The following is a 22521-nucleotide window of genomic DNA, read 5'->3' as shown; positions in this document are numbered from 1 at the left end:
CTAACCGTCCCCGAGTGTAAGCTTGCTTGTTTGCCTTCCTATCAAAGGTTTTATTGCTCTATCTTCGTAGTATGCTCTCTGTTGCTGCCTCATTAAAAACCTTGCCAGAAAAACCTAATTGGGACAAAAACTGGACGAAGGAAAAAGAGTGTAGCACATACTTTCCGCTTGAATGATGTTCATCAGCAATAATATCTTTTGAGGTGTGCCATGTTCCAGTTGCTATGCAACTTGTCTCCATTCTGGTTCTCCAACTCGTATGATCCTTTCCTAGTGATAGTTGAAATCCGGTAGGGACATTCCCACGTTGGACCTAGCTTCCCCGCGTTGAGCTCTCGGGTATTTTGGGTTACTTTCCTCAGAACCGAGTCTCCTACTTTAAAATAACGGAAGTTGGCTCTTCGATTATAATACCGCTCCATTCTCTGCTTTTGAGCTACCATTCTTACATGTGCCTAGTCCATGCGTTCCTCGAGCAATTCCAAGTTGATTAACATTGCTTCATTGTTCGATTCTTCATCTGGCCGAAAATATCTCAAAGTGGGTTTACCTACTTCTACCGGGATTAGGGCTTCAACATCGTACACAAGGGAAAAGGGAGTCTCTCATATACTCGATTTGACCATTGTTCGGTAGGCCTGTAAAACTCCAGGCAATTCTTCGGGCCATTTGCCTTTTGCCGCTTCCAACCTTTTCTTGAGGTTTTGAATAATCACTTTGTTTGTTGACTCCGCTTGACCGTTTGTGCTCAGATGATAGGGGGAAGATGTGATCCTCTTTATCTTCAAATCTTCGAGGAACTATGTAACTTTTGCATCGATAAATTGTGGCCCATTGTAGCATGCTATTTCTTTTGGTATTCCGAATCTGCAAATTATTATATCCTACAGAAAATCGACCATTTCGCATTCTCTGATCTTCTGATAAGGACCTGCCTTTACCCATTTAGAAAAATAATTAATCAAAATTAAAAGAAACCTTACCTTTCCGGGAGCCGGTAGTAGTGGTCTGACGATGTCCAACCCCATTTCATGAACGGCCATGGGTACAGAACTGAATGTAAGGGTTCTACTGGTTGGTGTACTAGTGGTGCATAGCGTTGGCACTTTTCACATTTTCATACGAAGGCTTTGGCGTCGTGTTCCATGTGAGGTCAATAATATCCTGCCCGTACCAACTTCAGCACCAAAGAATCTGCGCCCGAGTGATTGCCACATATCCCATCATGGACTTCTCTCATGACATAATTAGCTTCTGACATTCCTAAACATTGGGCCAACGGGCCTTGGAAGGATTTTTAATACAATTGGCCTCTTTTGAAGCTATAACGTGCAGCTCTGGCATGTAACGCCAGTGATGCTTTGGAGTCTTCGAGCAACTTCCCGTGCTCGAGATAGTTGATTATTTCATTTCTCCAATCCCAGGCCAGACTAGTCGAATTTACCTCATAATAATTAATCGTATCCAGAACTGAGCTCATCAGTTGTACTACCGTCCCGGATTCCGATTCCTTTATTTTCGTCGATGATCCTAAGTTTGCTAATGCATATGCTTCTGCATTACCCTCCCTCGGGATGTGAGTAATTGACCATTCCCGGAATCGCGCCAAAAGAGCCCAGACCTTTACCACGTATTGTTGCATACGTTCTTCTTTGGTATCAAAGATCCTGTAGACCTGATTTACCACCAGTTGCGAGTCACATTTAATTTCGATAACCTTGGAATCGAGTCCCCGAGCCAATTCGATCCCTACAATCAAAGCTTCATACTCTGCTTCATTATTAGTTAAAGGGATCGTTCTGGTGGCTTGACTTAGGTTTTCCCCTGAAGGCGTGATTAAGACAATTCCGAGTCCAGACCCCTTTTACGTTGGAAGATCCATCCGTAAATAAGGTCTAGACCCCCGATGTCGATTCTGACACCATTATTGCCTCCTTGGTTGCCAGAGGCAGTAGTCCCGGACTGAAATTGGCCACGAAGTCAGCCAAGACTTGCGACTTAATTGCAGTCCTTGGTTTATATTCTATGTCGAACTCACTCATTTCGACGGCCCATTTGGCCAATCTGCCCTAGAGCTCGGGTTTATGGAGGATGTTCAGCAAAGGGAAGGTAGTCACTATAGCTATCGGGTGACATTGGAAGTAGGGCCTCAAATTCTGAGCGGCGACTACGAGAGCTAAGGCCAGTTTTCCAAATGTGGGTAGCGAGTTTCTGCTCCCGTTAAAATTTTGCTAATGTAATAAATGGGAAATTATGTACCTTTGTCCTCCCGGACTAAAATCATACTTATCGCAACTTCTGAAACCGCGAGGTAGACTAACAATGTTTCACCTTCTTTTGGTTTTGAGAGAAATGAAGGGATGGATAAGTACTTCTTCAGACCCCTCAGAGCCTGCTGGCACTATGGTGTCCATTCAAAATTCTTCTTCTTTTTGAGCAATGTAAAGAAGCGATGACATTTTTCTGATGATCGGGAAATGAACCTGCTCAAAGCTGCTAATCTTCCTGTGAGCATTTGGACTTCCTTTACGTTCAAAATTATTCATCTTGATTTGGTTATACCCGGAATAAGCATCGAGGAAACTCATCAACTCGTGCCCGGTCGTGGCATCAATCATTTGATCGATATTTGGCAGTGGGAACGAGTCTTTCGGGCACATCTTATTAAGGTCTTTATAGTCTACACACATGCGAAATTTATTGTTCTTCTTAGGAACTACTACTATATTGGCTAGCCAGTCCGGATATCTTACCTCTCGGACCGAACTGATTTGAAGCAAGCGACCTCTTTGACGAATTTATTCCTGGCCTCGGCAATAGGGTGTTTCTTCTGTCTTACCGTAGGTATGTTGGGATCCAAACTCAGCTTGTGCATGGCTATTTCCGTCGGGATACATGTCATATCCCTGTGCGACCATGCAAAATAATCAGCATTAAATTTAAGGAATTCAATAAAACCAGACCTGAGCTACGGGTGCAGTCCTGTCCCCAAATGAAACTTTCTTTCTAGGAATTCCTCGAACAATGCAACTTGCTCCAGTTCCTCTGCCGTGGACTTCGTTGCGTCTGTTTCTTCTGGAACTTGGAAATATCTCGGCACCTGATATTGTTCTGACGACTTTGCTTCCGGGCTATCTCCTTCTAGCTCGGGGGTAGACGTCGGTTCCTGTAATTGCTATGTCGTGCGTTCCTTCCCTTTGCTACTGGAAACTGAGATTGCATTCATCTCCCTTGCTGCCCGGTTGATCACATCTTATCTGCTTAATTCCTTCTGGAGTTGGAAACTTTAGCAACTGGTGATATGTTGAGGGTACAACTTTCATCTCGTTTAACCATAGCCTTCCCAGGATGATGTTGTATCCCATGCCACCATCTACCACTTTGAAGAGAGTTGTTTTCATTACTCCTTCAGCGTTCGTGAGCAGCAAGATCTCTCTCCGGGTTGTTACACTCGTAAGGTTGAATCCAGCGAGGAGCTTTTTTGCCGGAATAATATTTCCAGTAAGTTTAGGTTGCTTCAATACTCTCCATTTTATGATATTAGCCGAACTTCTTGGATCCACTTGAACACGTTTAATCTTAAAATCTAACATATTTAAAGAAATTACCAGTGCGTAGTTATGTGGTAAAAGCAATCCGTATGCGTCCTCCTTCGTGAAAGTGATATCGTCTTCCCAGAGTATTTTACTATGAATTATTGATACTTTCTTCTTCTTCGCTGCCGAAAAGGTGACCCCGTTAATCTCATTCCCTCCGAAGATCATATTGATCGTTTGACGTAGGGGTTCTTCCCCTGCTTTTGAAGGTTCCGCGTTGTCTCTGTTACGACCATTATTATTATTATCTCGGTCACTTAAGAATTCTCTGAGGTGACCATTCTTCAATAGTATTGCCACCTCCTCCCGGAGGTGTCGGCAGTCCCCTGTTCGGTGGTCGCTCGTTCCACGGTATTCACACAATATGTTGGGATCCCTCTGGTTTGGAATCAAATCTCATAGCTCTCGGGAATCGTGCTTCTTTAATATTTCTCATGGCTGAAACCAACTCCACTATACTAACGTTGAAGTTATATTCTGATAACTTGGGGTAAGAAGGATCCCGAGACGCCGATGTCTCTTTATCCTGGAGTGATCTATTGTTTCGACCGCGATCGGTCCCCTTGTCAACGATGAACTTGTTTGTTGTCTAGAAGTTTCTGCCACGGCCTTCGGTCCGCTCGTAGGGCAAAAACCGGCCCCTCGAAGTCCGTCTGTCCGCGTTGTAGCAATCCTTTGATTTTTCTCTGCTCTTCTCCCGTCCTTTGGTGAATGTTTCAGCTGCCCATTCGTCCGGGACAACCGGAAGCAACATTCTTTCTTTCTAGAAATGGTAACGAACTCTCATAGTAATTCGGATTCTCCTTGTGAGATCCTGAATATGTCGGCCTTCTGGGATTGTACTTTTCCGGCATCGGCTTGAGCCTTGATGAAAAAATTCGCGAGCATCTCAAAAGAATCTATGGAATGCTCGGGTAACAATGAATACCACGTTAGGGCTCCCCTCGTGAGAGTTTCTCCAAATTTCTTTAGCAGCACATACTCAATTTCATGAGGAGCTAGATCATTTCTTTTTACCGCCGTTGTGTAGGTGGTAATATGCTCATGTGGGTCTAAAGTCCCGTCATACTTTGGTACTTCAGGCATTTTGAACCACTTCGGGATCAGTTCTGGTTCCGCGCTTTGCTTGTACAGCAATTAAGTATACTTCTTTGAGTCCGATCCTTTCAATATTAGTGGCGTGCCCGGGATTTGGTCCATGGGGGCGTTTACTTCCATCATAAACTGTAAAAGTTCATTCTTGACCGGGTCGTTCTCGTTGTTGAGACCGGATCTTCTCCCTTAGCCCTGTCGGAGCCAACTTTACCCCTGGGAGTGTTGTTGTCGACTCTCTGCATTGTTTGGTTTGTGGGAACATCGAGAGGAATTGGATCTCGTTTGTTTGCGTTATTCGAAGTCCCCGATAGCGCTTGCTTCAGTTTTTTCATAACCTGATCTTGCCGCGTGAGATGGCCTAGAATGATTGCATGTTGCTCTCGCAGGATCCTCACCGCATCCACGACATGCTCCTCCTCATCATCATCGGGAGTGGTCTCGCGAACCTGTCAAGGGTTCTGCCTGTCATGCACCGGCATGGTGTCATTTTCCTCATTGCGGGCGTCACTAATTGAATCCTCGAAATGAGGCTGATCCCCTCGAATTTCTGGGTTGTACGTGTTGTTAACAGTGTTATCTTCCATTTATTTTTGTGATTTTTTCTAAGACAAAATAATCAAATCGCGTTAGTAAAAATGCAAGGATTAATTTAATTGCACGGCTGTCTAGGCCCCACGGTGGGCGCCAAACTGTTTTTTCGTAAAATGATACAGATGAATTTATACGTAGTTTCTAGACAAGTGAACTAATTTGATCCTGAAATAATACAATAATTGAAGAAATGTACAATACTTAGCCTTGAAATATAGATGAAACGGCGTAAATGGCAATCCCGGGAACAGGATTTTAGGGCACAGTAATGATGAGATCAAAAAGCAAGAAAGTAAGATTATATTAAGCTTTGTATAGAATATAATATAAGTGTAGACAGAAAAAATCGTGTCCCTTACAATGATAACTGACCTCACTATTTATAGCTATGTCTAGGGAAGGAGGTCATAGGATTGTGTCCTCATTTAATATCAATTATGAGGGTCACTGATGAAGACGTAACGGTAAACATAAATGCCAAATTTTCTGTAACGAACCGTCGCTCTTGATTCTGCAGAATATTCCCTCTTAAATGCTACCGGGCGCAGAACATTTAACACACCTTTATGAACGTTATCCTTTCCGGTGACAAGCAGAATGGCTGCGTTCGGTCTTCGGCCATCCCCATCTTGGGTTCCACGTGTCCTCCCTTTAGATGACCACGTGTCATATCTTATTTCACCCTATACAATGAGATAGTGACTGGCCTTGACTTTTATTAATTGTCATGGCAAAAGACACACAATTGAAAATTATCGTCACTGAAACTTAAAAGATATTCTCGCATCAGATGGAGTCAACATCATTCTTGGAATAAACACTTTTTCTCCAGCCATATTACCTGATAAAACCTTGGCTTTAATAACACGACTTCCAAGTCTTGTGATGATCAACCTTGTACTATTGCATAATCCCGATGACTGATCTATATTTCTCAGTAACATCATAGGAACACCAACCTCTAGAGTAATAGAGTGATTTAAAACTCCAGAATATTTAATACTGTTTAGGAATTTCGGTGTATGTACGTGGTCCAAAGTTGTAAAAGCATGACCAGACATACAAATTGTATCAGAACTCAAATATGTCTTCTCAAGATTATGGTTGAGTGAAACCATATATTCATTGATAGATTCCACCATGTCAAGAGTCGGTGCAAGAATTGCTCTTTACTGGAGGTAATCTATGTCATTGGAATGGTTAAAGAAATCAGGATAAGTACTTTCTATAATTGCAGATATTGGATCATCACAATTATGTATGAGAAGATCATCGAGGATTTGGACCTTTTCAATGCCATCAACAGTACTTCTAATTCTTCTATCACCGATTGCCAAAATCCAATCTGAAAATTCTTTTAACTCATCTAAATGTGGCCCTAACTGATTTCCTTGCAATCTCATATTCCTTGTTAGTATTAAGATTTGATAGTGGGGCTATAAATATGAAGAGTTTAGAGTAGCATTAACAATATCTTGCCGAGTACCTTTTATAATGACTGGCGAAATTTGTCTGAAGTCACTATCAAGAACAATTGTTTTACCTCCAAATGGTCGATCTAGACTGAATGTGTCTTTAAATCTAATAATATTTCTAAGAATTTGATCAAGAGATTCATAATTATAAAAAGTTTGGGGTTAAAACAAAGTTGGGGAGGTTAAATGGCTATTTTTTAAATAGCCAACGGCTATTTTGTGACATCCCCAACGGCTAGATTTTAAATAACATATATTTTTTTTTTTTTGAAATTTGACCGTTGGGACCGTTTGGCCTGCCAGGGATCGGTCCGGTCCCGGTCCCGGCGATCCCAATTGTCGAACCGGCCCAGAAGCCCGGACCAGACCTACGAATATCGGTCCTGGCCCACGATCCCGGTCCCGGACCGGCCCACTTGCCACCCTTATTTAGTAGAGCAATTTAGTGACCAAATGACAAATGTTACAAATTGAACCACAGCATTACAATTTCAAATCGTACTGGTTTTTTATTTACTGCTCAAGTAAAGTTTTTTAATCTAGGTTAAATAGAAAGATATGAACCAAATCAAATCGTCCATATCTATAAATAGAATAATCTTATGCACATTATAAAAGCCAATATGAGAAGACCTTCTAGATTTTGCAATCACCCATGACCAAAGAAAAAAGAACCTTCGAATTAATTAATTAATTATATTATTTTTTCACATTAAACAATTAATAAAACTCTAGGCTTAGTACACAATTTTTCAACAGGAGTTGGAAACATGCCAAGCTTGACCATCCCAATACAATGGGTGCTGTAATTCCAATCTTACCCTTTCCGCTTCTGTGTTTCCCTTCTTCCTCATCATTTCACTCCTCCTTAACCATGGATTCCACTTCTGCTTGGAATCCATAAACCCAAAAAAATAATTTTGAAACAAATTAATCAAATAAACACTCTCAAGGACAAAATAAAACTAAACCCCTGTGGTTCTTATTTTTTTTCTTTGAATTTTTTTCTTGAGGGATTTAAAATTATGTATAGATCTGGAACTGTAATGGCTTGGAACGTATTCAGATTCTGTACGGCCCTAAGAGGGCTGGGCTCAATCATGATCCTGTTGGTCCTAGGCGTTGTGGGCGTTACGTATTACGCCGTCGTTTTGACCAACTATGGCCCGTCCCTCGTCAGTGGTGGTGGAATTCTTGATGCCTTCATCGCTCTTTCCGTACTTGCCCTGTTCCATTGTTTGGTAAAATTCTTGACTTTTCTTGTATTGGGGTTCCTTTATTGATCATTTGTTTCAATGGGTTGCTAGGAATTTAGATATATGCGGGATTTGTGAAGTAATTGTGAAAAATATTCTTTTTTGGTGTTTTTAGTTATTTTATTTTTATTCTTGTATCTTTGTAAAAGTTAGGTGTTTGAGAATATTACAAGAACATGTTTATGCATCATGCACACTTGAATTTGATATGACTGTTTTTAGCTTGGTTAGGAATTGATGATAGTGTAGGGTTATGTGCAGAGGGGATCTAAGATTTTTTATAATATGGGAACACCAGTACACCACTAAAGAAAGGAGAAAAAAGAAAGTATTAAGTGGGTGCACCACTTAAGAAAGTATTATTTAGCCTCTTTGGAGCATAACTGCCAGCAAATAATATTAGATCAATTGAAGAATATATGTACATAAAATACCTAATTTGGCGGAGAGACAATGGGTTCACGTGCCCCATATATTGGGCTATAAATCCGTTCCTGGTTATGTGTGAGATTTACAGATTCCAAATGGAGCAGATAGTTTAGTGTGGGGAAAATAGAATTCATTTCCCATAATGAAAAATCTTACTCTCCTCTTAGAGATTTTGTATTCTTCTTGTTTTATGTTTATACGAAAGCCAAATGAATCTCTGGATGCACAGTAAGCTATTCTTTGTAGTATGTAGCTAAAGGATGTGTTGTTGATTAATCATTGCAGTTGGTGATGCTTTTATGGAGTTACTTCTCTGTCATTTTCACGGATCCTGGTAGTGTACCTCAAAGTTGGAATCCAGTCCTCGATGAAGAAAGAGGTGACACTGATCCATTAACTGCATCGGAATTTGGGGCTTCACCAGCTGATCCAGCAAACCCAAGAATACGGTTTTGTAAAAAGTGCAACCAGTTGAAACCACCTCGATGCCATCACTGTTCTGTTTGTGAGTTCTTGTTATGCACGTTTGTGATGATTTTTGTTTCTACTTTTTTTCATTCGAGATTGAGTTTTGCATGTTTCCGTGCTTAGGTGGAAGGTGTGTGCTAAAGATGGACCATCATTGCGTGTGGGTTGTCAATTGTGTTGGAGCACTAAACTACAAGTATTTCCTTCTTTTTCTGGTAAGTTTCATTATTCTTAAACGTTGAGAAGTATTCATGTACAGTTGTTAGCAAGATTCTAACTATCAGAAACTTAAAAAATATTGATATGTACCAGCGAAGCTGAAATTTCTTGGCGGCTTTTCTGCACTGACTACTGTCAGCCTTGGTTGTTAGCTTTCTGTTCTAATAGCTAAGGCCCTTTCTCTATTTAATTTAATGTATTGGGTGTTACACTAATTGCACCTTCCAAATTTCATTGGGTACACCACAAAGCTTCAAATGTTTTGTTTTAGACCAACTCCTTATGTTAAGCAGACACTAGGAAAGAGCTGTATGCTATATTTTGTTGTCATTCGTGATCCGGCTTGAATTCATATTCGTGCATTGTTCCGTAGTGCATCATGAGTAGCTGTGAGTTCTTGATCCTAAGCATAATCATCCTAGGATCTTAACTTATGACTTGTGTGTCTGTATGTTTATGCAGCTAATCGTACAAGTATTGAAAGAACTGGCTATTTTCATTTGAAAGATCTGCAAAACCACTTAAAATTGCATTAAGATTTGGACGTTAGCACTATCTTATTTGAACATACTGTGACCGCAGTGAGGAACTTATTTTGAAATATATGTGGCCTTGTTCTTCACCAAAATTTGTTTCTTGTTCTATGTTAGCGTACAACTCCGCCAATCTGAGCTTACTAGTTGGTACCAAGACCGGATAAAGGAGGGGTTTGTGGAGGTTGTTGGGCAGCATAAAAATAGTGATATCATGATGCAGCCGGCCCGTACTACTTTGTGATTGAGGCTTAATTGATTGATCAATTGACTTGCATGTGATATTGAGTTAATATTTTCAATCGTATTCCTACCTGTTTTGCCTGTCAACTTACATTTGTATTTTCAATATTCAGAGGAGATACATTTTCACCAATGATGTTGCATTTCTTGACAATAAATACTTTACTAAACCTTTTTTCCCGAACTAATTACATCCTTTCTTTATGCAGTTCTACACGTTCCTTGAAACCACTGTTGTGACTCTAGCATTACTGCCACAGTTTATTGCATTCTTCAGTGATGGAGAGATACCCGGGACTCCAAGCACTCTCGCTACCACTTTCCTTGCTTTTGGTAAGGTGTAGAAACCCTGCTTCCCAAACTTCCCCTCCTGTGGTTTCTTTTCTAGGTGTGTTATTTCCTATTAATTTCCACGATTCTTGTGCATTGCAGTTTTCAACCTTGCTTTTGCTTTGAGTGTATTGGGATTTCTGATCATGCACATATCCTTGGTAGCTGGTAATACCACAACCATTGAGGTATTACACCTTCCTTACTTTGGTTGAACGTTTAACTGGCGAACTGCTCTCTGATCTTAAGGGGAAAACTATTGCTATAATTTATTGTTTCTCTGTGTCTTGGTTTAGGAAGGTGCTCTTGCTAGATCAATTATCTAAGCATGTTTATGAACTTTTATCATTTTCAACAAATTATCTAAGCGTGTGTATTTTGGTTCGTTTTGATTGGACCACCTTGTTTCGTTCGTGCAGAATCATGAAAGTCGCACTCTTCGTATTTCCTCCACCCATGAAAAGAAAGAAACAAACAAAGATGAAGTAGAGATATTTCTCATTCATTTTGCTTTTCCCCACATGTGGTTTCTTGTCAAAACTCAAATTTACCAAAAACCTAGATTTTACCTGGGGGGTCAAGTGGTGGTCCCACAGGAGAAAATGACCCTCTAACACTTCCTCAGCCAGACTTCGCAAGAATAGCAGAGCAAGATACACTGTTATCTTTTAATATTCTCATGTTTTCTTATTGATCACTATGGTCCCCTATTACTAGAGGTTGCCTCCTTTCATAGAATCCTTCTGCTGCCGATGGCTTCTAAAAATCTGACGTTGGCCCTTCAAACACCATATAAAAATTCTGGAAGATATCTTTACAGTAACTACTGGGCTAAACTGCAGGGTTTACCCAAAGAGACCATGGCTTATTTACATCTTTTACTGATCAGCTTCTTTCAACTCAAACTCTTTTATTTGAATTCTAGGTCTTAAGAACCAACTGCTCCTTTGAGGCCACTGCTTGTGCTTCTCTTGGGATCCAATAAATTACTATGAATTTTTTTTCGAGAAATAAGTCACTTTGAGGAATTTGAATTTGTAGTTTCCACAGTTCGTTTGCCCACTTTACCAATGGGATTTTAGTATTCTTTGCCACACTAATACACCTTCTTGCTTCAGGCATATGAGAAGAAGACCACTCCAAAATGGCGCTATGATCTTGGTCGGAAGAGGAATTTTGAACAGGTTAGTTAACTTTGGAAGAGATTGAGATTGTCAATTCTTTGTTTTCAATGGTGGTTGCTCTCAGTTGCAATGGGAAAATTGAAACATCTCATGTAGCAATATGAACTAAATTATAGTCAAAACTCATGTAAAAAGGTACGAGATCAAGGGGGGTAGTTTCAACCTGTAGAAGGAATCTGTTGTGTCTGGAGCTAACCATTTTTCTCCCGTTTCTTGGAGTCTGTTTGAAACTGGGTCAAACACTTTCAATTGAATATTGGTATTTTATGTATACGTATTACTGAAAAGAGGGAACAGAGGATTACTTCTTTATATAGGACTAGGAAGCTGTTAGCGCCAACTTAGGACGTGGATAGACCCACATGCATATTACCTGGGTTTTAATCAAATTACGAAAACCCCCATATAGAATTGATGTATGCATTTGCTTTTAAGATAGGAAAGCTTGGAGTGAATAAGAACCCTGGTTCCTAGTAAATTTAACTCTGTAATTAAGGAAGCCAGAGCAAGAAGTTTTCAGGAATTTGTACTCTGTGATGACCCCTTGTTTTCTTAGTGGGACTTAATGAATGCATTAGGATGATTCAAATGCATGTCAAGGGTATGATATTTTTCTTGAAAAGAAAGGGTTGGACGCAGCAAAAACAAGTACTGTTAGGAAGGACCAAATCTCAAGCTTTTCCAACATATGGTGTGAGCCTGTGTGTTTCTGACTGCTCGAGTCCATGTATGGTAGTTTGATGTCTTCTTTGGCTAGAGTCCCCTTATTGAGTTTGTGGTGTTACCTTCATCTGTGTTCTATGTTATATCCATCTCATTTCACCCTAGTAATCTGTAATTTTATGCATCAGGTTTTTGGCCTGGACAAACGGTATTGGTTCATCCCAGCTTACTCAGAAGAAGATTTAAGAAGGATACCCGCCCTTCATGGTCTTGAATACCCGTCAAAGCCGGAACTTGAGTCCCAAGTATTCTAGGAATCACAAGTACATTACCATGTTGAGTTTGTTTTTTTAAACTTTTGTAACGATTATAGAGTAGTACCTAATTGATGCACATTCAACTGATGAAATTTGGTGTAACTATTTGAAATGTGGCCTGTGCATCTACTGGTGCTGTGCAAAGATGTAGGAGAGGCCTGAGCAGCCAAAGGATGTAATGATATGTCCATTTCGTTTGAGTATCCGTTAGGGAAATGTAAGATAGAAGTTCTGCTTATAGACCGGTGTTTTTGTAAGATCAACTGCTTGTGGATTGATCTTTGATGACTCTTCCACAGTGAAGTGTTAATGTAATTCGATTGTTCATCTCTTGGAAGTGTGTAAAGTGATATCGTTTGAATCGAAAATAATGAGTTTAAGTTGGACATACCGATGATATTCCACTAATAAAATTATTTAATTAGAAAGAATTGGATATTGTTGTTATTGTGCTTTCTTGACAATATACTGTTTTCAAATTAATCAAAGGTTAGGGATATATATAATACAGACGGTAGCTAAGGCATTCAGAGTCACATTAATTAGTCTGACGATCGATCTGTGTCGTGTAGCAACGGCCCCAAAACTTTGAGGCCCAAGATATTTTAATAGAGGATTTTTTTATTTTATTTTCGCTTAAACATATTGGAAGTTTGTAGGAAATATGAATCTATATAAAAAAGAAAGAAAAGAATACTGCAACTGATGGTGACTGAAAACGACTCCGAAGAAAAAGAAGACACGAGAATTTTTAAAAATAATATCGCCTTAACCTTGATTATTTCTTAAAATGTAATAATCAAATTGATAATGATAGTTAAGCTTACTTTTAAAATTAAAAATTCTAAGAGAAATAATATAAGTTGAACATAATACTTTAAATGATATTTATATTCAATCAGACAAAAAAAGCTTACGTATATATTTTTTCCAAAATGCTTATATCACTAATATTAACAATTTTTGAAAATTTTACCTTAGTTGAGAGAAATTTTTTAAAATTAAATTAATAAAAATTTACCTAAGATCAACAATGTATCCCACCAAAAGATTAAATGAGTCGACTTTTTTTTTTAATTATTATAAAGAATTATTGAAAGAAAAAGCACGAAACTCTAACATCAAATGTCGGTCGACAATTTTATCCTCATAAGCGATTCCATGTTGGATAAAATCACAACTATAATTAATCATTATAAAATTTAATATATTTCGTATTTATTATTTGGACTTTTACTTAATAAAAAATTATCTTCTGGAAAAATAACATTAGATGCGGTAATTTTCCTTTCAAAAGTTTTTATTCAATTTCTGAAGTTGCAATTAATTTTTAATTCTCCGGCGCCATAAGAAACTTGGAGTGTTGAAAAAGTTACGATTAATTTTTAAGAATTTCATTATCTCCTTTTACTCATTATTTGGATCTTTTAATTAATAAAATTTCAATATTTTCTTTTATGGTGATATGAAAAGTGCATGTATCTCCATACACTATTAGAGTTTTGACGACTTATATATTTGTTTTAACTAATACTTTGTTTTTCACTATTTTTCCTTCTGAATTTAAAGTTGCAATCTTTGTAGTGAATTGCTATTTGGGTTTTCTTCGCATACCTCTGTTCTTCCTCCCTTTTTCCCCTTTTGGTTCCTCCTTATGTTTTTGCAGGTATTCACTACTAGATCAGAGCGTGCGGCGGACGTCAAAATCGGTTGGAGGCAGCGGGAAATTGAATAAGGTGACTTCGACAGCGCGACCTTGACATTTACGACGATTCACCCAGGTTTCGCACTAATCAGGAGTTGGTACCTCATGTTCTTCGTTTAATATCTCTGTCTCCTTGTTAGTATCCAATTAGTTTGCATTAGTTTAAGTCTAATTCTTGATTGCCTATAATTATTTAGTGCATCTGCCTGGATATTTTTCTTGCTAGTAACTATTTAGGGATTTCTAGACTGTAATTTAATTTCTTATTAGTTGTTCTGTTGGCCTTTTTTTACACATCTATTGTTATCACTAGTTTAATTCTTGCTTGAATGTTTGTCTTATCTGTACGTATTTCTAGTGGTTAGAGTTGTAAGTGTTAGCCCTGCCTTCTTTAGTTTAATCCTTTGTCTATTTTAGCGAAAGTTCTAGCGTAATTTTTCGTAGATTATAGTGGCTGGGTTGAGTGATGGTGGAATAAGGTCATGTCCTCGGATGTGGGAGAGGTGGCAAGGGAGTCTCTAGGTTGAGAGTGGGGTCCTGGAACATAGGAACTTTGACGGAAAAGTATATAGAGTTAGCGAAGATCCTCCAAAAGAGGAAGATCAACATAGCTTGTGTTCAGGAGACTAGATGGGTAGGTTCGAAGGCTCGAGATGCTGATGGGTTTAAATTGTGGGTCTCAAGACGCGAGAGGGGTAAGAATGTGGTAGGTATCTTGGTTGACAGGGATCTTAGGGAACTAGTGGTAGAAGTTAGGAGGGTGAACGACATGCTTATGGCGATTAAGCTGGTTGTGGCAGGGTCTACTTTAAATGTGATTAGTGCTTGCGCGCTTCAAGTGGGTTTGGACGAGGAGATTAAGAGGCGCTTCTGGGAAGAATTTGATGGGTTGGTACGTGGCATTCCGCTCACCGAGAAGTTATTCATAGGAGGTGACTCCAATGGTCATATTGGGGTGACATCGGGGGGGGGGGGGAGGGGGGAGGGGTTATGATAGTATGTATGGCGACTTTGGCTTTGGAGTTAGGAACGAAGGAGGTACTTCATTATTGGACTGTGCTAAAGCCTTTCATTTGGTGATTGCCAACTCGTATTTTTCGAAAAGGGAGGAGCACTTGGTTACATTCCGGAGTTCGTTTGCTAAGACTCAAATTGATTATCTACTCATCCGGAAGTGCGATATGAGTCTATGCATAGATTGCAAGGTTATACCAAGCGAGAATCTCAAGACTTAGCATAGATTATTGGTGATTGACTTAAAGATCGTAAGGAAGAGGAGGAAGAGGGTCGTGTATGGTCAACCCAGGATCAGGTGAGGTGCTTTGAGTAGTGACAAAGCCCAGGAGTTGGGGGAGGGGGGGAGGGGAAGGGAGTTGTTGGCTATGGGAGCCGCAGTAGGGACGCGAGCTGTATGTGGACCACGATGGTGGAGTGTATTGGAGTAGTTGCGAGAGAAGTTTTAGGGGTCTCAAAGGGTTTCTCTGGCAGCCACAAAGGTGACTAGTGGTAGAGTGGGGAGGTACAAGAGAAAGTGGAAGCCAATCCAACGGTGTACTTGACGCTTATAGAGAGCATGGACGAGGAAGCGAAGAGGATATACAAGGAGGGGTATAGGTGGGCTAAGAAGGAGGCGAAGTTAACGGTTACTGCGGCTAAGACTGCGACGTATGGGTGTTTGTATGAAGAGCTTGAGGCCAAAGGCGGGGACAAGAAGATATACGGGCTAGCCAAGGTGAGAGAAAGGAAGGCCCATGATCTGGATCAAGTTAAGTGTATCAAATATGAGGAAGGTAGAGTTTTGATGGAAGAGGCTCAGATTAGATGAAGATGGCAGACCTATTTTCATAAACTCCTGAACGAAGAGGGTGATAGGGACATTGTGTTGGGCGACTTGCAGAACTCCGAGATGCGCCGAGATTTCGGGTATTGCAAGCATAAGAGTCGAGGAGGTCAAGGGGGCTATGCGTAAGATGCACATGGGTAGTGCTACCGGGCCAGATGAAATACCTGTTAAATTTTGGAAGAATATGGGTAAGGCAGGTTTGGAATGGCTCACTAGGTTGTTCAACGTCATTTTTAGGACGAAGAAGATGCCCGATGAATGTAGGTGGAGTACGATAATTCCTCTGTATAAAAACAAGGGCGATATCCAAAGTTACAATAAGTATAGGGAGATTAAGCTACTAAGCCATATTATGAAAGTTTGGGAGATGGTGGTTGAAGTGAGGGTGAAGACCAGTGTGTCCATTTCTGAGAACCAGTTCGATTTCATGCCAGGGAGTTTGACTATGGAAGCCATTCACATTGTGAGGAGATTGGTGGAGTGATATAGGGAGATGAAGAAGGACTTGAACATGGTGTTCATTGACCTAGATAAAGCATATGACAAAGTCCCGAGAGAGGTGCTCTGGCGATGCTTAGAGGCTAAAGGGGTCCCAGTAGCCTACATTAGGGTGATTAAGAACATGTATGATGAAGCTAAGACTCGGGTTAGGGCAGCGGGAGGAGACTCGGAACACTTTCCGGTTATGATGGGGTTGCACCAGGGATCAACTCTTAGTCCATTCCTATTTCCTTGGCGATGGACGCATTGACGAGACACATTGAAGGTGAGGTGCCATGGTGTATGTTATTTACTGATGACAAAGTTTTAATTGACGAGACGCGGGGTGGTGTTAACGAGAGTTTGGAAGTTTGGAGGCAGACCCTAGAATGCAAGTTCAGCAACGATAAATGGAGTGAGAGTTCAGCAACGATACCCAGGAATGAGATATGGAGGTAAAGCTTGATACGCAAGTCATCCCCAAGAGAGGTAGTTTCAAGTATCTCAGATCTATAATATAGGGTAACAGGCAAATTGATGAAGATGTCACGCATCGTATCGGAGCAGGATTAAGTGGAGGCTCACTTCCGGTGTCTTGTGTGATAAAAATGTGTCGCTGAGACTTAAGGGTAAGTTCTACAAGGTTGTAGTTAGACCGAATATGTTGTATGTAGCAGAGTGTTGGCTGGTCAAGAACCCTCATACCCAAAAGCTAAAAGTAGCTGGGATGAGGATGTTGAGGTGGATGTGTGGGCATACCCGATTGGATAAGATTAAGAATGAAGTTATTCGAGAAAAGGTAAAAGTGGCCCCTGTGGAGGATAAGATGCGGGAGGCGAGGTTGAGATGGTTCGGGTATGTTAAGAGAAGAAGTATAGATGCCCCGGTTAAAAGGTGCGAGCGGTTAGCCTCGATGGGCAGCATGAGGGATAGAGGTAGGCCTAAGAAGTCTTGGGGAGAGGTTATTAGGCGGGACACGGCGCAACTGGAGCTGACTGAGGACATGGCCCTAGACAGGAGGGTGTGGAGGTCAAAGATTAGGGTAGAAGGTTCGTAGGTAGTCAAGTGTTTCTCTTTAGTATTAGTATGATATCTTTTATTCATAGATGGCTATTACTACCTAAAGTTTGACTGCATTCTTAGATTCAATCTTATTTCATCTTGGTGTTATTCCTACTTGTTGCAATTATCTTTTCTTTTTCAGTCGTTCTCTAGACGAGGGTCTATCGAAAATATCCTCTCTGCTTTCTAGGGGTAGGGGTAAGGCTGCGTACATCTTACCCTCCCCAGGCCCCACTTGTGGGAAACTACTGGGTTTGTTGTTGTTGTTGTTGTTGTATGAGGTTGTAAATAATATTTTACTAGTATTTTTAATTAAATAAATAATTTCGTAGAATATCAAAGGACTGTATTAAAATTTATATCCAAGTTTTTTTTGTTTTAATTTTTCAATTTACAGTTAATTTGGCTATCCTGAGATGCCTTTTTAACCATAGAAAATTACCATATTTATCAAAAGTCATAATCAGTATTTTCAGAACCCCATTATTCATTATTTGACCTTTTTAATAAATAAAAATAATTTATATTATTTCCTTGTATGGTGACACTGAGAATATAGTAACTTTTGTTTTCAAGTTTTCAATTTGTTTATTTCAATTCTCAAACTTTTAATAGAATAAATATTATAGAACTTTGAATTAAACTACTCATATTTTTATCTTAGTAAATATGGGATTTGGGAATTGATTTTGGCATAAATAATCCCCTCTTTATTTGCAACTCTCTAATCACTCCATATTCAATACTATCATTTTGTCCCCAATTTCTTTTCTCTTTTCTCTTACGCTCTCTTAGTCTCACATTCTCAAAAGTTGCTATTATATATTAGTACTTATTATCAATTATTCGGTATTTGGTTTCAGAAATTGAAGTTGGAATTTAAGAAAGTAACTACAAAACGGGTCCACTCAAGTTCCGATCAGTTATTTTAATTTCAATATTTTGGTACATTCGTTCCCTTCTTTACGTTTTTAAATATTATTTGTTATTTTGTGTTAATTTTAGCTTTTGTTATTTGTGCTAGTTGTACTTTTTATTATTATTTGTGTTAGTTGTATTTTTTTTGAAATTCAATGGCATCTTCTTCTCATACTAATAATTTTGGTAGAAAAAGAAAAGATCTGGTTAGTGGAGAAAAGGAAATACAAAGAATTGAAACTACAGATCTTGATTTGGATAGCATACCATTAGATGATGTTACTGATAATTTTGACATGGAGGTAGAAGAATTAGGAGGTACACAAGTAGAAGATGTAAGTGGTGCTAGTAAAAAACGTAGTCGTAGAAGAACCTCTGAGGTATGAAAATATTTTGATGAAATTTATGCAAAAAGATATATGGTTAAAAAACATCCCAATATTTGGAAAGATCCTAAAAAAGAGAGTTTAGGTTCTATTCAAGGTACAATTGACCCTACAACCGGTAAGACATTTTCTTACTGTAAAAAGACGGATAGGATGGAATTTGCAAAATTCATAGCTGGAGATGCTTTACCTTTTACTACGGGCCAAAGTTCTGGACTTCGGAATTGGATTACCAAGGCACATAATCCTTTATATGCTCCTATTCCTAGAACAACAGTTAGACATGATATCTTTTCTGACTATACTAAATATCAAAGTACTTTACGTGAATTATTTGGTAGCCTTAAAAGTAGAGCTTCATTAACTTCTTATATTGGTCATGCTGAAAATAAGTTAGGTTTTTTAACTCTTGTTATTGGATTGACCATGATTGGATTATGCAAAAAAGAATTTTAGCTTTTCATGCAATTGATGAAAATAAAACTGGACATGCTATTTCAAGAATGCTTTTGCAACAAACTTCTTTTTATGGTCTTTGATTCTAAGGTGCTTTCAATTGCATTTGATAATGCTAGCAATAATGATAATGCTGTTAAAACTCTAAAAAGTGATTGGGTACAAATTTTTCTGAATATTTTCATGTTAGATGTGCATGTCATATTTTAAATTTTATAGTTCAAACTAGCCTTACATGTTTTGAAAACCCAATTTTGAAAATTAGAAATGCAATTACATTTGTTGTTAACACTATTTATGGAGTACGAATTCACAATATTTCTGTAAGTGTTCCAACTAGATGGAATCCCACATACTCAATGTTAGCCCGAGCAAAACATATAAACAACCACTTACTGATACATATAATGCTTTTATTGAGTCGAACGATGAAGAAACAACTATATCTGATAGTGACTGGGAAATAATAGACAATATTATTTTATTTTTGGAAAAATTTTACACTACTACTTTGTATTTTTCTGGTTCATATTATCCTACTATGAACACTATTTTGCCTTATTTAGTTGAGATTGCTTCATTGTTTTATAATTTTAAGAATTATAAACTTATTGGACTTTTTATTCCTGGTATGAAAGAAAAGTTTAAAAAATATTTTCTTCCTATTCCCGATATTTATCAAATTGCTATTTTATTTGATCCTGTCATGAAATTAGGTAGAGCGCAACAATTAATTGATTTGTTATATACTTATTTAGAAGTTGAACCTACATTTTATCCAAGTGTTAATAGCGTTAAAGAATATATTTCTAGACTAGCTAATGCTACTTATGAATTGTATCATAATAATCTTGATGGCGCTAGACCACCTTTGCCGATTAGCTCTTCCTCAACTTTTAAACGCTTAGGTGGTCTTGGCATTTGGAGTAAGATAAACAAACAACCTACATCATTTGGTCACTTTAACGAACTCATTTGTTATTTGCAATAGGATCCAATTAACGAGGATGATGACTTCGATGTCTTGAAATGGTGAAAGGATAGTGCAAAGTAGTACCCAGTGGTATCTGCAATGGCTCGTGATTTTTTGGCAGTTCCGATTTCAACAGTTGCTTCTGAAAGTGCATTTAGCCAAGGAAAAATACAACTTGGAAAGCGAAGATTATCTTTAAGTCCTCGCACCTATGTCCTCGTTACTTTTAGAGATTGGTTATATGTAGAAAGAAGAAATCAAGGAAATATAAATTAAATGACGACTCGCACTCAATTGAAGATCTGACCACGTCTGATGTTGAAGGAATGTATAGAGTAGCTCATGAGAATTAGAGTATATTAGAATATCATTTTTCTTATGTATCAGACTATTAGTTATAAAAATAAATAGTCGAATTCCATATGTTTCTCAAGTTTTAATGTTAATAAAGTATAATTTTTTTTTATTTTTATTCTAATTGGCTTCAAGAACATGTAGTAATTTCAAGTTCGTATATATGTATAAAAGTTTAAAATTTTATCATTTATTAGTTTTTTGAATTAAATTGAATTCGGTCCATTAGGGCCCGGGATAAGGGTTTAGGGGTTACGGGTCTGGGTCGGGTCAAGAGGTTTTGATTAATGGGTCAACTCCGGACCGGCCCCTATAAGAAAGTGAACAGGACCGACCCCTATAAGAAAGTGAACTGGCCCTGTCCGGTTAAGGACCCACGGGCCAAGAGTCAACGGGTTCGGGTCCAGGTTGGGTCGACCCATTTAACAGGTCTAGTAATAGTACGTGCATTCATTGAACTTCTTGGATTTGGCTAATTCTATCTGCATGCTTAGACCATGGCAAATACACTCGTCACCATACATATACTTCGCCCCCAACACACTTAGCACGTCGCAATAGACCCAAGTACAAGCTAATTCCCTTAAATTAAGGTCGGCCAAGACATTTACTTCTTTCCAGAATAAATCAACTCTCCAATACCACTTTCCTTTTAGAACAAGTCTTCACACAACTCGAATTTAGTCAAATAATACTCAAATAAGTCAGAGCTTTTGGAATCATCCTCATATCAAAAAGGTTCGATCTTTACCCAATTAAGAAAAGTCAACCCGAACCCACATGGTCAAAATCCGAAATCAAGACCAAATCCCGATAGCTCATTCATTCCCGAGTCCAAATATGTAATTTATATTAAAGCCGGACCTCACATCGAGGTCCAAATCATTAAATTAAGCTAGAATTACTAACCTTTGAGGTTGAGGTAAAATTCATCTCAAAATTGCCTCCTTACGTAATCTAGGTCTCAAAAATAGAGAAGAAACAACGTACCCGCGTGCTCGTATCCGAGTATGCTAACCTGCAGCACTTCTTGTATGGCACATAATACCCAAAAATGGTACTATGCGTTATATAATTAGAACTAGCATAGGGAAGATGAAGTTGAGATTCCTGAAGTTTACGCCCATATATGACGGGGAGTTATTCACTCCTCTCCGGATCAAAGGCGAATTCAGGATTTTAAATTTATGGGTTCCTATATCAACTTTAAATTAATATATCTTAATAACCGAACTAAAGGACGGGTTCCCAACTAAATATTTTTATACATTGAATGATTTTTTTAATACAAATACGGAATTTAGCCAAAAACTACTGAGTTTCCGAGAACCCATACTAGTACTTTTACATCCGCCCCTGCTCCGGACCCTTCATATCCAAGCCCCCCAGATCCCTCAAACAGAAGAAGCTAAACAAAAGAAGTTGTTTCATCAAATGATTAAAATTTTAAAATAGTAGTCTGCAAGTTACTAGTTGGTACTCCCTTCTTCCATCGATCAATATGTCATATATGCAGTCCCTTTAAATCCTTAAGCTTTTCTGTGACATATTAAAACTTGAAAGTATATATCAAATATAATAGATATGTTGACAAGGTGATGAAGAACAGAACAAAAATAAAATAAGTGTTATTTGTTATTTAAAAAAAGGAGCACTGAGTGAAAGGGCGAAAGAGTGCGCGAAGTTAAACAAGACAAAATGGCAAAAATATATTTGGGATAAATTGAAAGTAGATCCTTAAATATACTTCTAATCAATTTTGATCTTTTAAATTTGTCAAAGACTAAATATTTTTTTATTTAAGTAAAAAGTTTCATAAGTTTTATCTCTTAGATTTGACGATAATTGTCAAAATACGCATATTTAAAAATATAGTTTATGCTATTTTTGCTCTGTTTCTAAAGTATGGTGCAACTTTTTGTTCCTAGTCTTGAAATTGTGAAAT

General features: G+C 38.5%; 1 protein-coding gene across 1 annotated transcript; it reads left to right on the top strand.

The window, feature by feature from the left end:
* The first annotated feature begins 7511 nt into the window (after window positions 1-7511).
* Window positions 7512-12731, top strand: LOC107805133 (putative protein S-acyltransferase 14). The gene is made up of 7 exons (XM_016629124.2): window positions 7512-7998; window positions 8728-8947; window positions 9034-9125; window positions 10115-10238; window positions 10338-10423; window positions 11354-11419; window positions 12271-12731. The coding sequence occupies exons 1-7, from the start codon at window positions 7783-7785 to the stop codon at window positions 12394-12396; spliced, it is 930 nt and encodes a 309-aa protein (XP_016484610.1). The 5' UTR covers window positions 7512-7782; the 3' UTR covers window positions 12397-12731.
* Window positions 12732-22521: the final 9790 nt, after the last annotated feature.

This window comes from Nicotiana tabacum, chromosome 19, assembly GCF_000715075.1.
Source record: "Nicotiana tabacum cultivar K326 chromosome 19, ASM71507v2, whole genome shotgun sequence".
NCBI lineage: Eukaryota > Viridiplantae > Streptophyta > Magnoliopsida > Solanales > Solanaceae > Nicotiana > Nicotiana tabacum.
This window is presented reverse-complemented; position numbering and strand designations above follow the sequence as displayed.

Coding starts and splice junctions, on each gene's coding strand:
- LOC107805133 (XM_016629124.2), top strand. CDS start 7,783: ATGTATAGATCTGGAACTGTAATGGCTTGGAACGTATTCAGATTCTGT. Junction 9,126..10,114: donor AGTATTTCCTTCTTTTTCTG/GTAAGTTTCATT, acceptor TTCTTTATGCAG/TTCTACACGTTCCTTGAAAC. Junction 11,420..12,270: donor GGAAGAGGAATTTTGAACAG/GTTAGTTAACTT, acceptor TTTATGCATCAG/GTTTTTGGCCTGGACAAACG.